Here is a 15,449-nt window from a genome sequence, read left to right as displayed (position 1 = left end):
CACCTGGCTAGAGACCACGAGCGCTGACCCAACCCCTGTATTCCCAGGCTAAACTCAGCACTGTAAACCCAGTCTAGCCGAGGGCCTGGCATGCAAGAGGGTCAGCGAACAAATGGATGTCAAAACGGAAGCAGCCAGCGGCACCAGCGCCTCCCTGGCGCAGAGAGGAGCCGCCCAGGCCCTCAGTTCCCACCCTTCCGTCCCTGGCGCTTGGATCAGGACTCGAACCCAGGCCCAGCACTGTTCCTGGCCCTGCCTTGTCAACTTGAGCCCCTCCTTGGGGAAGCGCCTCTCTAGTGACGCCACTCAGAGGCGGGACTTCCGGCCGCCGAAGTTTAACAGTTCAGGCGGGAGCCGGAAGCCTAGCGCCGGAGCGGGCCGCGCTGAGGCCCCCGGTGTACGGCGGCTGAGAGGTGAGGTTCCGGAGGTTCCGGGGTAGGGCCCGCCGCCCGCCGCGTACTTGCCCTCTCCTGGTTCCCAACCCGCCCTCCGATCACCTCAGGGGGCGGGTCGGAGGTCCCTGGGCTCCCCGCGACTCAGCGGGTCGGGCAGGGGCGCGGCGGCCGGGTTGGCGCGGAAGTGCCCAGGAGCCGCGGGCCGGGGTCGCGCACCTCCGGTCGGGCCTGAGAGGTGGCCCGGGTCGACTGGGGCAGGTCGGGGGCGGCTCCGGGGGCTGCACCGACTCCGGAAAGTTTGCGCTTGCTAGCAGTCCCGTTACCTTTTTGTAAACCTCTCAAATTCGACTCGTTTAGCAGGCGCTCGAATGCATTTAACAAGGTAACTCCAGTTGAGCAAGACTCCTGCGAGTAAAATGCATTTTGGGTGAAAGAAAGTTGGAGAGCTTTTGCTTAAGCTCAGTGTAGTGAGTTGTTTCTTGTAGCCTCGAGGCTGATGGTGTTACGGCCGTGTGTCCTGACAGCTCACTTTTGATGGGAGCCTCTTTCTGCGGCTAATGCGCCGCGCCCTTAAGTGTGCTCAGTTCTCAGAACACTGGTTGATGGGCCTTTCCCCGCTCTCCTTTGAGAGGAGCAAACAGTCATTGAGTGACTCCGCCAAACTGACTGTCACCTAACTCTGGGGCAGGTCATCTGAGCCAGGACTAAAGTGATCTTTCCGCTACATCACACCGCTCAACAGGTGTGGTCTAAGATTACAGTAAAGATATCTTTCAATGTTGTTTCCTGGGTTTACAGATGCTTTTCCAGCATTTCATTGTTGTTGAGGAGGAATCCAAAGGGCATAAGTTATAACATGTTAAGCCACCAAATCCAAACACTGTGTCTACATTTCAACAGATGACTAAGGGCTGTTAGTAGAACTGTGTTTATCTGCTGAATGAAGCAGAGTGAATCACGTAAGTGACTTTTCTAGTTAACGTAATTTCAGCCTCATTATAAACACATTAAAATTTCTGTCTCTTGAGAGTTGAAAGAGCCCTGTATTTTACTACGTCTCTAAATTGTCCTCTGAAATATCCTTACAAATGTGATGTTTTGTTGATGACTTGGGAACCTGTGACATCACTTATGCTCTGCCACTCTCTTGACACTGTCCACACCAGGAAGATGTGAAGGTATATTTTTAGACCCTTCCCTTCCCTTCCCCTTTCTCCCAGGCTGTTTTTGACCTTTTTTTTTTTCTTACCCATCATGCATTACTATGTGTGTTTTGTCTTCTAGACCGCCTGGGTTTGTGAAATTACTTTGTAGGAATTATAGATTCGAACCGTGTACTGTGAATAGATAATACAAGCGAAGGCATTGTGGATCAGGTGTTGGTATAGGGACTTAGTGACATCTTCTCAGGTTGTATTTGCTAATTTTAGAGTTATTTGGAAGACCTGCAGTGGTGGGATTCTAACCTGCAGGAGTGCTAGAGTTTATCATATCTTTTTTTTTTTCAAGATGAGGCATTTACCTATCCAACAGTTATTTGTTGAATACCAACTGTGTGCCAGGAATGTTTGATGACCGGTAATTAACAAGACAAGACAAAAATTCCTGTCCTCGAGATCTTTGTTTTGGTCAAGTCAAGGGCCACAGATGTTATGAGAATAAGAATTGCAGATAGCAGGAAGGGCCATGAAAAAGTGCAACAGGAGAATGGGGTTTAGAACAATGGGTTTAGCCATGGTGGTCAGGGAAGGCCTTTCTGAGGAAGAAACATGAGCTTAGACTGGGATGATGTGAAGGAGATGACCCTGGGAAATTGGGAAAGGTCATTCCTGGCAGACGAGGTAACAGAAACACTTGGAGGTGAGAAAGAAGGCCAGTGTGTTTGGTGGCCCCGAGGAAGAAAGGAAAGTTACATCAGGCCAATTTATGAAACACTCCTAAGTGTTTCACTAAGGAGGCTACATTTCATTGTAACTGCTGTGGAGAGCCATTGGGAAGGTCAGCTAAGACTATGATCCAGTTTACATTTTAGGAAGATCCATCCAGTAACTCATCTTTGTGGTGAGCGCAGTCTCTGGGACACAAGTGAAAGTGTGGAGCCACTTGTTTTGGATAAGATGCCTCATTTTAACTCTTTTTTTTTGTTTGTTTTAAACCTATTAATTGTTTTTAAAGCATGTTGTTTTCAACAATTTATAGGTGCAGTCATGCAGGAAAACCTCAGATTTGCTTCATCGGGAGATGATGTTAAAATATGGGATGCTTCATCTATGACACTGGTGGATAAATTCAACCCACACACCGCACCACATGTTATCAGCTCAGTGTGTTGGAGCAGCAATAGTATCCTTTTTTTAAAAAAACAAAAATAGCCACTATGTTAAACATCCAGTAGCAGTGAAACTTTTGTGTGTGATCCATAATGAGAAATATATTTGGCATAGCTGTGAAAGATAAAATGAAATAGGAATTTAATAAACAATATGTCATATGATAGGGGCTTTCCAGGTGGCTCAGTATTAAAGAATCCACCTGCCACGCAGGAAATATGGGTTCAATGCCTGGATCAGGAAGATCCATTGGAGAAGGAAATGGCAACCCACTCCAGTATTCTTGCTTGGGAAATCCCATGGACAGAGGAGCCAGGCAGGCTATAGTCCATGGGTTGCAAAGATTCAGACATGACTTAGCGACTAAACAATGACATATCATGTGATTGAAAACTGATATTCTCCATTGATTTCATTAAAAAAATTTATTTGCAACCCACTACATTTAAAAGCACTGCTATTAAAAATATATATTAGCTACTAGATGCAGACCATAGAGTTTTGTGTCAACAGTTCATTATTGAATTAAATGGAATAAGGTAGGTAATGGTGGAAATAATCCTGAAAGTTCTGGAATGATGTTTTGCATCTGCTGCTAAGTCACCTCAGTCATGTCTGACTCTGTGTGACCCCATAGACGGCAGCCCACCAGGCTGCCCCATCCCTGGGATTCTCCAGGCAAGAACACTGGAGTGGGTTGCCATTTTCTTCTCCAATGCATGAAAGTGAAAAGTGAAAGTAAAGTCGCTCAGTCGTGTCCGACTCTTAGCGGCCCCACGGCCTGCAGCCTACCAGGCTCCTCCGTCCATGGGATTTTCCAGGCAAGAGTACTGGAGTGGGGTGCCATTGCCTTCTCCATTTGCGTATTTGTGGATCTAGTTGGGAAATTCAAGACAGAACTTGAAGACAAAAGCAAAAGTTGAGGGAGGAGATAAAAATTGTAGAACATTTCCATGTGACTGAGGTATTTCCTGTATTTCTCTTCCATTGTATCTGTGTTGAAAATAGTCTTGTTTCCCCAAAAGATAAATTATCTTGATTGAATTTTCCTAAGGTTTTTATGTTTCTGATTCGTACCCTTCCTGTCTTAGTAAATTTCTGTGTACTAGGTCGCTTCAATTTTGTCCAACTCTTTGCGACCCTATGGAGTGTAGCCCACCAGGTTGCTCTGTCCATGGGATTCTTCAGGCAAGAATACTGGTGTGGGTTGCTATGCCCTCCTCCAAGGAATCTTCCCAACCATGGGATTGAACCCACATCTCTTAGGTCTCCGGCATTGGCAGGCAGTTTCTTTACCACTAGCGCCACTTGGGAAGCCCAAGTTTATTTGGCTTCTTTGAGTCTTAGTTGAGTCATGTGTGATCTTTTATTGCGGTGTGCAGGCTCTCTGCAGGCTCTTTATTTGTAGCGCTCCCCAGTGGCATGTTGGATCTTAGTTCCCTGACCAGGAATCAAACCCATGTCCCTTCCACTGCAAGGCAGACCCTTAACCACTGGACTACCAGGGAAGTTCCTGGTGGATCAAATGAACTCATAAATAGGGATTTCTCAATATTTCACTACTAACATTTTGGGCCAGATAATGTTTTGTCATGGAGGCTGCCCTGTGCGTTGTAGGATGGTTAGAAGCCTTCTTGACCACTACCAGTGAGACACCAGTAGCCCCAGTGCTGACAGCTGCGGAGCATCTTCAGAATCGCCACATAGCAATTCTGTGAGGGGCCAGAGTCATCCTCAGTTGAGAACCATTGCTGGAAACAAAGTACTGTTACCACCTTTTGTATGAAAATATTCTGTATTCTTGGTATGGTAGAGATAATCATTCTTTTGTGGAACTCATACAGTGTTTCTTAAACAACAGATTAAGCTTGAACATGTGTCTGATCTTATCAGTATCAAAGTAGTAATATTCGGCTTCTTGATGAAAGTAAAAATATCAAAGCTTTAAAATATGAATGATTCATGAACAAAAACATTAGAAAGTTTTCATGCCCAGTCTAATTATTCTTGTAAATATATATAACAAAAATGACAAGTTTTCTTATTGAATTAAACTTTCCTCTTATCATTCCTTGATTTTGTATTAAAGTAGCAAAGTAAGTTACTTTGGCTCCCTGTTAATCAAACTCATGTGAGGGGACTGTGTTTTTGAAGCCCTCTGCAGATCTATAGTGGGGGGAAATGTTTAAAGAGAGTGACAAATATGTGATGTTGCTTCTATTATTAGATTTTTATTATGTTTAGAGCTTAATTTTCCATTACTTACTGCATAAAAGTACCAATTCTTAGTGATTATTTTTTATTCCAAGGAGTTTTATCAGGAGTTGGCGTTTACTGATAAACCACTTAAAGGTCTAGCAACAAAATTGATGTGACTATGACAATGTGATGGTGTCCTTTGGGTTTTGGAAACTGGTTTTATTTCTGTAGTTTTCTTGTATAAGTACATGTGCACTGGAAACCTTTGTATAGTTTTATTCCTATTGAGGCTTTGATGCCTTCCATAGAGGTTAGTTACTGAAGACCAAGGGATTCCCAGACTCAGATATTTGGGGACCCCTTAGCATGGATTCCAAGGACAGAGTTAATGGCGAGGTGCCATGAAGATCCGGAGAAGGCGATGGCACCCCACTCCAGTACTCTTGCCTGGAAAATCCCATGGACGGAGGAGCCTGGTAGGCTGCAGTCCATGGGGTCGTGAAGAGTCGGACATGACTGAGTGACTTCACTTTCACTTTTCACTTTCATGCATTGGAGAAGGAAATGGCAACCCACTCCAGTGTTCTTGCCTGGAGAATCCCAGGGACGGGGGAGCCTGGTGGGCTGCTGTCTACGGGGTCGCACAGAGTCGGACACGACTGAAGCGACTTAGCAGCAGCAGCAACAGCAGCCATGAAGATCAGTTTTCTTTTTTTTTTTAAATCAGTTTATTATTTTTTGGCCCTCCAGGTAACACTCCTCACTTTCTTAAGACTTCTAAGACTATATGAGAAATAAATGGAGTAACTTGAGTATACTTTTGTAGTATCTTCTTTCAGTCCTTTCTTTAATATATTCTATAAAGAAGAGTAATAGTAAACATAGGAAGAAGCCAAGGAAAGGGAAAATGATTTGTTTTTCTCAATGCTGTAAAATCTAGATAGGTGGAAGTGATTTTGTTTGAATCATATGTCATGATAAAATTACAGTCCATGGTCTGTAAATGTTCTACAAATCACTTAAAGTAATGCAGTTTGGACTTTGCATGTTAAAAGTGTATGTTTAAACTTCTGATATTTTGTTTTGACTCTCAAAATCAGGCTCTTGTTCTTGGTTGTATTATTGTGTTTAGTCATGTAAGTTTTAAAATACTTACATTATTTTGTGTTTACTGATTATTTCACTTATTTATGTGAAATAAGGTAAATTTAATTTTAAATTATTAAATCAAATTTTAAATAATTCTTATTTTAATAATTTAAAATTGTATTTTAAATAATTTAAATTTAATTGAGCCGAAATAAAGTTAAAGTAAAACTCATAGTTGCTGTGTAATCGCACTTACTTATATTTGCTACATAGAAATTATCTATCACAAGCATTCCAGTCCATTCCATTCCAGGAAATACCAGGCTTTATTTTTTAGTGGAAAAATAGGAGACTAATATGGACATTTGCTTCCTAGCTTAAACTGGTATCAAGTACTGCATTACTAAATAATTATCTTAAACCATATTTGTATAAGAAAAGGCTGATTGGTATTTGCTTGATGTTGCTTTTATCATGCTCTCATTCTTGAAGGATAAAATTAGACCTTCTGGCCTACTCTTTGAAAATGGGGTAGTATTTCACAAGGGTTAAATAGCTTTCAAGTGATAGCAAAGTCAAAAAGGATAGTTCTTCCCTGCAGTAGTAAAGAGAATTAGTCTTAGTAATTAGTAATCTGAGCCAGTTTTGAAAGCTAATGTATCAACTATGTTCAGTGTTTGTCTTCTTAGTTTAGTGTGCTTGCTTTTATCATCACATTTCTTTATGATGGTAGTCGAGTGCTAGAGCTGCCCTTGGATTGTTTGATGTCCCATAACTCTTAATTTAGATAACTTTCTAGTGACAGCATCTTCCAGTGGTGACAAAATAGTTGTTTCAAGTTGCAAATGTAAACCTGTCCCGCTTTTAGAGCTTGGTGAAGGGGTAAGTGATTTTTTTTTTAAACTTTTAAAAATCTTAGTCCTGCTTGCGTGGTAATTGCTTATTTATTATGGTGGTAACAACTAAATATAAAGGAGTTTAAAAGCATTATTCTTAACCTGAGCTTAAAATAATACAGTTAACACTTGAAGGTGAGATAAGTGTGCTTACTGATACATCTTTAGGTAAAATAATATTGGATCCTAGGGGAGCAATCAAGGACTTAGATTTCGTCAGCTAGGTGGCATCTCCATTTTCCCTCTGTTGGAGGTTTCCTGGTATTGCTATGGCTTTTTAGGACTATGTTCCACCAAGGTTCCTAGGTTGATCTGACCAAAAGGGTCCTAATGATGTAGCCCTTCCCTTACTAACAATGGGCTCAGCACCATCAGCTAAAGACCCTTATCTGATGGTGACCTTCTGCTTTAGCTTCAGTCCAGTGGGTGCTACCTGAGCCTCTCCAAGCCCTCCTGTAACAGAACAGGCTTTGTCAACATGAGCTTTGGTCCCAGAGCATTTAAACGTATTTCTCACTATATATTCTTACCCTTTTGTTTCATAAGTTTATCCCTCTGATTCAGGATAATACTGGCTTTTTCATTTCTAATCACATACTTCTTGAAATTTGTTTCCATTTTAAATAAGATCTAAATAAAAAGGAATATATAGTTGGTGGTTCTTTTTTTAAATTTCAAAGTTTTATGGTGGACTCTAAGCCATAATGAGTTGTCATGATTTTATACACTGGAGTAGATAAGGTGGCCTAATTAGTAATTGTTCTACTCCAGTTGCTTTGGAGTGGAACACAGCAGGACCACACAATATAAGTTCATCTAACATATTAATAAAAATGACTTAGAATTTCTAGCAGTCCTTTTATTTCTAGCAGTCCTTTCCTAAAGGTGTCTGGTAGGATTGACCTCAGCATCAGTTCCAGCCCACAGGTGGTGGAGACTGGGACAGATAGAATGTGTGTTGAGGGTAGGAATGGCACTTGCCTTTCAGCCTCAGTAAGTGGAGTTGAGGCATGTGGGATCTAGTTCCCGGACCAGGGATTGAATCTGCATCCCCAGAGTGCCACTGGGCGGTAGAGGTAGACTGTACTCTTCAAGAGCAGGCAGAACATCGTAGTCATTTTTGGATCTTCAGATCATGTCCAAGTTGATCAGCTAACATTTGTTGAATTAAATATCAACATCAAAACAGTCTTGATTTGGGGACTGCCCTGGTAGTCCAGTGGTTAAGAATCCTTCCAGGGCAAGGGATGCAGGTTCGATCCTTGGTCCAGGAACTAGGTTTCACATGCCTTAACAAAAGACCCTGCATGCTGCAACTAAGACCTGACACAGCCAAAACAAATAAAAAGCCAAAAAACAAAAACGATTTTGATCTCCACTTCTGCCACCGTTTAAGGTGGAACTTTATTTAAAGTCCATATTAATTTTCTTTGATTTTGTATTTTACCTCTCTAAAGTAGACAGATTGGTCTTGACAGTATGATAATGGATATGATAACCTAGAAATTTGACCTGATATTATCTTCAGATTTTAAAATTCTACCCATTGCTTTTGTCTTAGGATACAGGATTCCTGTAATAACCAATTTCCATTAATTATTTAAGTTCATTACCTACATTAATAATACATTAACATAAAAAATCCTCTCATTAGGGTAAGCAGCTAAAAATATAGGTTTTGTTCTGAGCCCTTATGAATAATTTCAGTTGTTTTTGATGATTAGAATTTTAATATATTGATCTTTGATGGATGCCATTCTTATCTATTTTATTTAAAGGTAAACTCCTGATCTGCAGTAATAACCAGATTCTAAATTTTATTAGTCTATTTAGACCAAAGTCAATTCCTCGAATGATGTCTGCAAGAGAATTATAGTGACCATACTGAAATATTGATGTAATGTGCCCCTGATATTTTTGTGTGTTAATAATTTTGACTTGGTTAGAATTTCAAAGCTGGAAGAAACCTTGGGGGAGAGAGAGGAGGCCATCTGCACCCTTTTAAGAATCTGGTGCTCTCTTGAGCAGAGGATGTTTTTGAAATGCATGGACTATCAAGAACAGTAGATCAGGTCCTCATCTCTCATTTCTCAAAGGTAGAAATGTAGGCTTAGAAAGATGAGATTACTTGCCTAGAGCTAGGTAATTTGCCTTCAGTCACAAAATGTACCCTTTGGAATTAATTTCTACCCCCCCCCCCCACCCTTTGTGTTCAGCTGGAATGGGAATAATTAATGTAACTATATAGTGTATCTGAAAGTTAATAGGAAAAAAACAACAACCATGCAACATTGTAGCATAGTTACTGATGATACCACCAGATAGATGACATGCATGACATACTCATTGTGAGAAAACTTGGTTACCACTGTATTTTTAGCCATTTGTTCTATAAATATTTATTGAACATGGATATGGTCTTTGCTCTAAGGAAACTTAACATTCTGGAGAGAGACACAGAATAAACGAGTAAACAGTACCCAGTGATAGTGGTAAGTTGTTATGCAGAGAGCTGAAGTACGTTATTGAGTTAGCAGGTGGTTATTTAGCAGTTAGTTAGGTGGGGAAGGGGTCTTCTGAAGTTGTGGTATTTAAGTTGATATCTACTGATCAGGTGAAGTCATTCAAGCCAAGGTTCAGGGGAATTGACTTTCCAGGCAAGAATAGGTGTATAGAAGTCTGGAGGCAAACATAGTGTCATTACATTTAAGGAATGGAAGATGGTCCTTGTGCCTAGAGAATCAGTGGGTGGGGAGGAAACTGGTGAGAGACCAGGTAAGGAAGGGCTAGATGAATAGGGCATTGAAAGCCAGCTTGATGATGAGTTTGGAATTTAGGTGTGATTAGAAGCCACTGAGGATTTCAAGACACACATGATTTGATATACATTTCATAAAGGTCACTCTATGTATAGAACATGGAATGTAGGGAAGCAAGAGTGGAAGGCAGACAACCAGTTAGGAGGCTGCTGTTGTGCTTTGGCAAGTTTTGGATGAGGGTGCTTGCAGTGACGGTCGATAAAGGGGGGCACCCTGTGGGGTATATTTTACGGTTGGAGTTTAGAGAACTTGCTGATAGACTGAGTGGAGGGAGAACAAGGAAACAAGGTTCCTTCTGAACTTCTGTCTTGAGTAGTTGGATGAATGGGACCTTACAGTAAGGGGAAGAGTGTAGAGTTAGTTTCTGATGACAGGATGTTTGAGACTTGGTCAATTTGGGGGAGATGCACTGTGCCTTGGGATTAGTATCTTGTCCTCTTTATAAAACTTCCCCCTCTGTAAATTGAAGGGTTTTAACTAGGCATTCTTCAAAGTCTCCTCTACCTTTAGAATTTTCTGAGCTGTGGGTTGATTTTGATTTGAGATATTCTGTGGAATATAAGAGCAGGTTTTGTTAAAGGGAAATATGCAGGGCAAGTAAGCCCTAAAGGGACTCCAAGACTTGCTGGTTTCCTAAGCTTCCTCTGTCACCACCTTTATGTGAGAAGAACATGAATCTGGTTGATTTCCTTAAAGCCATTTTGAACACTTTGCAGACTGTTGAATTCTTGTGAAAGATGATGAGAGCTGAATCTTTAGTACAAGAATTGACATGTCTATAGCATTTCACTCAAATGTTTTTCATGTGCTTACTAAGTGTTGGATGAGAATTGATAGTCAGCTCTGGTCTCTATTAACATGACTTTTTTTTTTTTAAATAGCAAAAGCAGACATGTGTCAGTTTAAATTCAACATCTATGTATTTGGTAAGCGGAGGCCTAAATAATACTGTTAATATTTGGGATTTAAAATCAAAAAGAGTTCATCGATCTCTTAAGGTAAGCAACTTTAAAAAAAAAAATCTTTACAGAAATGTGTTTATTAGTAATTACCAAAATTTAATTTTGAGCTTTTATGATAACAATAAGCAGCTTCAGAATGAAGTGAGATTTGTTAGGGAATATAAAGATGTGTAGCCAAAAGCTTACTTTTTTGAGTTTATTTTTCCTTCCATGTATGTTACTATGTTACTGTGTTGCTGGGGTTAAAACTTTTTCCTTATTTTTTCACTTTGTTCTGCTCTTGAGTGGACCACTTCCTTCATTTTTAAAAAAATATGGTTTATTGTCATTAAAGATTTTTTTAAGGCTCTTTGAAAAAGTGAGAGTGATTTTGGGATGATAGTCTTCAATCTGGTAATCAGTTTGGAGATACTGCTTCTTAGTTCTCTGCTGCTATTTGTGTTATTTTTGTGTGTATTTTCATCTTGGTAATAAAATGTTTCTGAAATAATTTACTATTTATAATTAGTGTTTCTTTAAATAGCTTTTGCAGTTTCAGAAAATGAAAAGAATCATTGTGAAAGCCTCTGGTTGTGATTGCTTTTTTGAACTTCTATTGTTTTGGTATTTGGAAGTTCATCTTTAAAATTGTTTTCAATTTTTGTCTTTCAAAAAAGTTTTAACATGTGAAATTTTAAACATTTTATATATATACACACATACCTACACAGAAAAAGAATTTCCTAAAATATAAAGCCATCTCCTGGCATGCTTCAGGGACCATTTGAGAAAGTTGTAAAATAAGTGGAATATTGTTATTACATTAATTATTAGATACAAAGATTGGTTTGTTTCTGTTATTAAGATGTGGCATCAAATTGTTAAAAACTATGCTGACCACTGTGCTCTTAGGCTGCTGCCCTTAATTTAGTCTTGGAAAACATAATCCTTGTGAACTCAGTTTGTTCTAAACTAAACGGTTTTATTTCCTCCAAGTGGATTCCCTTGTGGATCAGGAAGACAGTGATAGTATAATGGGAGGAAAATAAGCTTGAATCCGAGCTTTGCCACTGGCAGTTCTGTGAGCTTGCAGTTTGTTAACCTTAGTTAACTCATCTGTAAAATAGGAAAAATGACTTTGCCTCCCATGCTTTTTCTAAAGATTAATAATAATTAAAACTCCAGCCTAAGTTGGTACTCAACAGACGGAAGCAGCATCTATCAAGTCTCAAACATGCTTTCTCAATTCGGCTTTGGGGCTTTTTTTTTTCCACTCTCTTCCATTTTGCAGTTGTAGGTTTCATTCTCCTTCCCCTAACTTACCTCTTAATCGCTTTGTTTAAGGTTGAACTCAGGCTTCCTGTCTTCTGTAAAGCTTCCTTTGCAAACTCAGCACATAGTGAAGCCTCTTTCGCTTTCCTCTGACGCTTTGACTCTGCCCCTCCTTTAGGATTCATTCTGCCATTTGCATGTTTACTTAAACGTCCTGTCTTCCCAGTTGAACAGTAATATTCTCAAGGGCAGGGACTCTCATAATAGTCAACTTGCAATAAAGGTTACTTGTTAGTGGAAGTGAATTCTTTAATGTAGGCATAATGCCATTTAGAAAATTACCTTTCCTTTTTGTCTCTTGTTTCATAGTGCCTGATCATTGTTATGGTTATGAAAAATAAGTTTGTTCCTTGAAGACTTGGTGCTGATCAGATAGTTTACTACTCATTTGTGTACTTTTTTTTTTTTTTTTTTAGATTATTTTGAGGAAAATGTTAAGCAAATATTAGATTGACAAATATATAATATTTACAAAAAAACATGAAAAATATGCTGTTTGAAAGTTGTGTGGTACTCTATTTACTGTCATTTCTTTCATTCAGGATCATAAAGATGAAGTAACTTGTGTAACATATAATTGGAATGATTGCTACATTGCTTCTGGATCTCTCAGTGGTGAAATTATTTTGCACAGTGTAACCACTAATTTATCTAGTACTCCTTTTGGTCACGGTAATAACCAGGTACAGTATGGGTTTATTCAAAATAAAGTTGATAAGAGATTTTTAATTATCTTACATAAGGCAATGAATTTCAGTTTTTAAAATTAAGTATTTAAAATTTGCATTTAGCATGCTTGAAAAACTTACAGGTAGCTATTTTTTAATGGTAGTATTTTAAAACTAGTATATATTAGATGATGAAGCTTATATGAGTTTAGTTATTCTTTGAATGGTCACATGCTCCTAGAACTTAACTGCAGATAAAAAACATAAATAATTATTAATAGATTAAGCCTAAAACATGGATATTAATCTATGACATTACAATTATAGAAGTATCGCATAACTTAAACTATGTCAGCTTCAAGACAGATACTTAATGTTCATAAATACTCTGATGGACATGGAGTATTTGTTTTTAGGCACAGGGCAAATAGAGGCTTTTCTTTTTTGTTTGTTTCAAGTCTGTGATAGTTACAGTACCAAGGCATATTTACGTATTTCAGGTTAATACAGGAGTATTTAAGGAAATACTTTATATTTTATAAAGGAAATACTTTATAAACGCTTTTATAAAGCAAAATTAGTCAGTTACTGGATTTTTCTTTATAAAAAATTAGTCTATAAAATTCTTAAAAGAATAAATTTAGTTTCTTAAGAAATCTAGTTCTTGACTAACTTTCCATGAAATTATCCACAGGAATTTCCCATAAGGTGCAAGTTCTTTTACTCTTACTTTGTATTGTAATCACTTTGGCCGTAAGTATTTTTAGGTAAAATATGGGAGTGCTCCAGTTTTGAAAAGCCTTAAAATCATTCTTTGAACAGTTTATGTTTAGTGCTCAAGGAAAATTTAACGAGTATTAAAAATATACAGAAAAAAGTCTTTTCTCAGATTTCATGTATATTGAGGTAATAGAGATATGAATGATTAGGTTTATGAGAAAGGGAGAGATTGTTGAGAAACAATCTTATGGTCATTTAGAACAGAGAAAAAACTATCTGATTGGGAATAACAGAAAATTGGAGAAGGGACAGTTTGAGCTGGGTCTCAGGCTCGGTCTAAAGGTTTGGTTTGGTTTTACTCCTGTGTAATTTGGTTCTGCCTTGTGCTGGGTTTAGCTCTTTGCGTGTCCTCAGAGTAGTTGGAACTGTGTCTTGTTTTCTTGTCCTCAGCTGTTGTCTAACTTTGTGCTTACATGGGAAAGATCGCCAATAAATATGTGAGTGGATGAGCACATTCAAAGCTAAAGATTTTAATACATTAATACAGAACTTTGGGAGAGGAGTATTTTATTTGGAAGAAATCATACAAACAAAAATAAAGAGAAAGGAAAGTGTATGGGTTTTATATAGGGCTAATGTGAGAAAAAGAAAAGTAGGAGCTAATGTTGATGGGACTTTGAATGCCAGACCGAAGGCTTGGCTTTTATTTTGGAAGACAGGAAACTAGTCAGAATATTTTGATTAGTTGAATGTCAGAACCATAGAATCCTTGAACTGAAAAAAGCCTTTAGAGGTAATCTCATTTTCTGCATTTTATGGATGAGGATAAGTGATTTACCACAGAGAATGATTAATATGGCCATAAAGATAGGAAGTAATATTTTGTTTTTGTAATTTTTTGGTTATTTTTATTATAACTGAGACATAAAACCTAAGCCCATAGATATTGGAACTATTGGAAAAAAAAAAATCTAGTGTTCAAATAGATGACTTGCTTTTTAAAGAAACAGAGTAGTCTTCTCCTTCCTCTTCTACTTCTTTCATCTTCTTCCTCCTCTCCTTCCTCTTTTGTTTCTTCTTTTCCTTCCCCTCCCGCTTCCCTTCTTCCTCTTCTCCCTCTCCCAACTTCCCTTCTCCTCTTCTTCCTTTTTTCTCCTCTTTCTCTTCCTCTTCTTTGGAAGAAGCATGATATATTAGAAGCATGATAAGTTTAGATTTATAAATTCTGGGTTGACTTTCCAGTAACATAAATATTAGGTTAGATACTGCCATGTATTTAAGTTTTTACTGTATTTTACTAGAGAGTTTTGGTTATTGCTCTTGGCCTTATTCTCTGTAAAATATTTAAGTTTTAAAAATTGAGATATGTATGAGATACATACAATAAAGTACATATATCTTAAATATACAGCTTGATGTATTTTTATACATGCATACACCTGTGTAACTACATACTACCAAAATCAAGATACAGAACATTTCTGGCATACCATAGTTCTCCTTCTTAACCCTTTCCAGTGCCTACCTCATATTTCTTAAAAGAATTGTATGTGTCTGGTTTCTTCTGGTCTTCATTATGTTTGTTGCATGGAATAGTAGTTTATACTGCTTTGACTCCTGTGAAGTGTTCCATTATATGGATATACCACCATTTATCCATTCTACTATTGATGGATGTATGAGCTGTTTCTTATTTGTATCTATTGTGAGAAAGCTACTATGAATATTCTCATATGAGTCTTTTTGTGGATATGTTTTCATTCCTCTTGAGTAAATACTCAGGGGTGAAATTGCTGGGTCTTAGGGTAGGCATTAAGTTTTACTTCATTAAAAGTTGTCACAAAGTTTTTAAAGTGCTTGTGCCATTGTATATGTCTATAAGCAATGTATGTGAGATCCAGCTGTTCCACGTTTTTGTTCATATCAAGTATTGTCTTGCTTATTCACTTCAGCCACTTTAATGGTTGTATAATTGTAGCTCATGGTGGTTTTAATTTGCTTTTCTCTTTTGAATGAGTTGGGCACAATTTTTGTATACTTCCTTTTGTGAAGTGACTATT

The 15,449-nt window shown here is 38.4% G+C and overlaps 1 protein-coding gene across 3 annotated transcripts in view; it reads left to right on the top strand.

Annotated features, from left to right (window-relative positions):
• Positions 1-259: 259 nt before the first annotated feature.
• Positions 260-15,449, top strand: part of NEDD1 (NEDD1 gamma-tubulin ring complex targeting factor) — a 51,422-nt gene continuing 36,232 nt past the window's right edge. The window contains exons 1-5 of one of the 3 annotated variants that reach the window (XM_006073554.3): positions 260-413; positions 2,595-2,738; positions 6,801-6,895; positions 10,610-10,726; positions 12,544-12,684. In XM_006073554.3, the coding sequence (XP_006073616.1) occupies positions 2,603-2,738; positions 6,801-6,895; positions 10,610-10,726; positions 12,544-12,684 (489 nt within the window). In that variant the 5' untranslated portion in view covers positions 260-413; positions 2,595-2,602. Of the gene's footprint in view, positions 414-624; positions 778-1,206; positions 1,355-2,594; positions 2,739-6,800; positions 6,896-10,609; positions 10,727-12,543; positions 12,685-15,449 lie in introns of those variants that run through there. The other 2 variants (XM_006073555.3, XM_044941465.1) reach the window with 2 other exon arrangements.

The sequence above is a fragment of the Bubalus bubalis genome, chromosome 4 (assembly GCF_019923935.1).
Source record: "Bubalus bubalis isolate 160015118507 breed Murrah chromosome 4, NDDB_SH_1, whole genome shotgun sequence".
In the NCBI taxonomy this organism is placed as follows: domain Eukaryota; kingdom Metazoa; phylum Chordata; class Mammalia; order Artiodactyla; family Bovidae; genus Bubalus; species Bubalus bubalis.
Note: the sequence above shows the minus strand (reverse complement) of the source record. Positions and strands in the feature narration are given on the sequence as shown.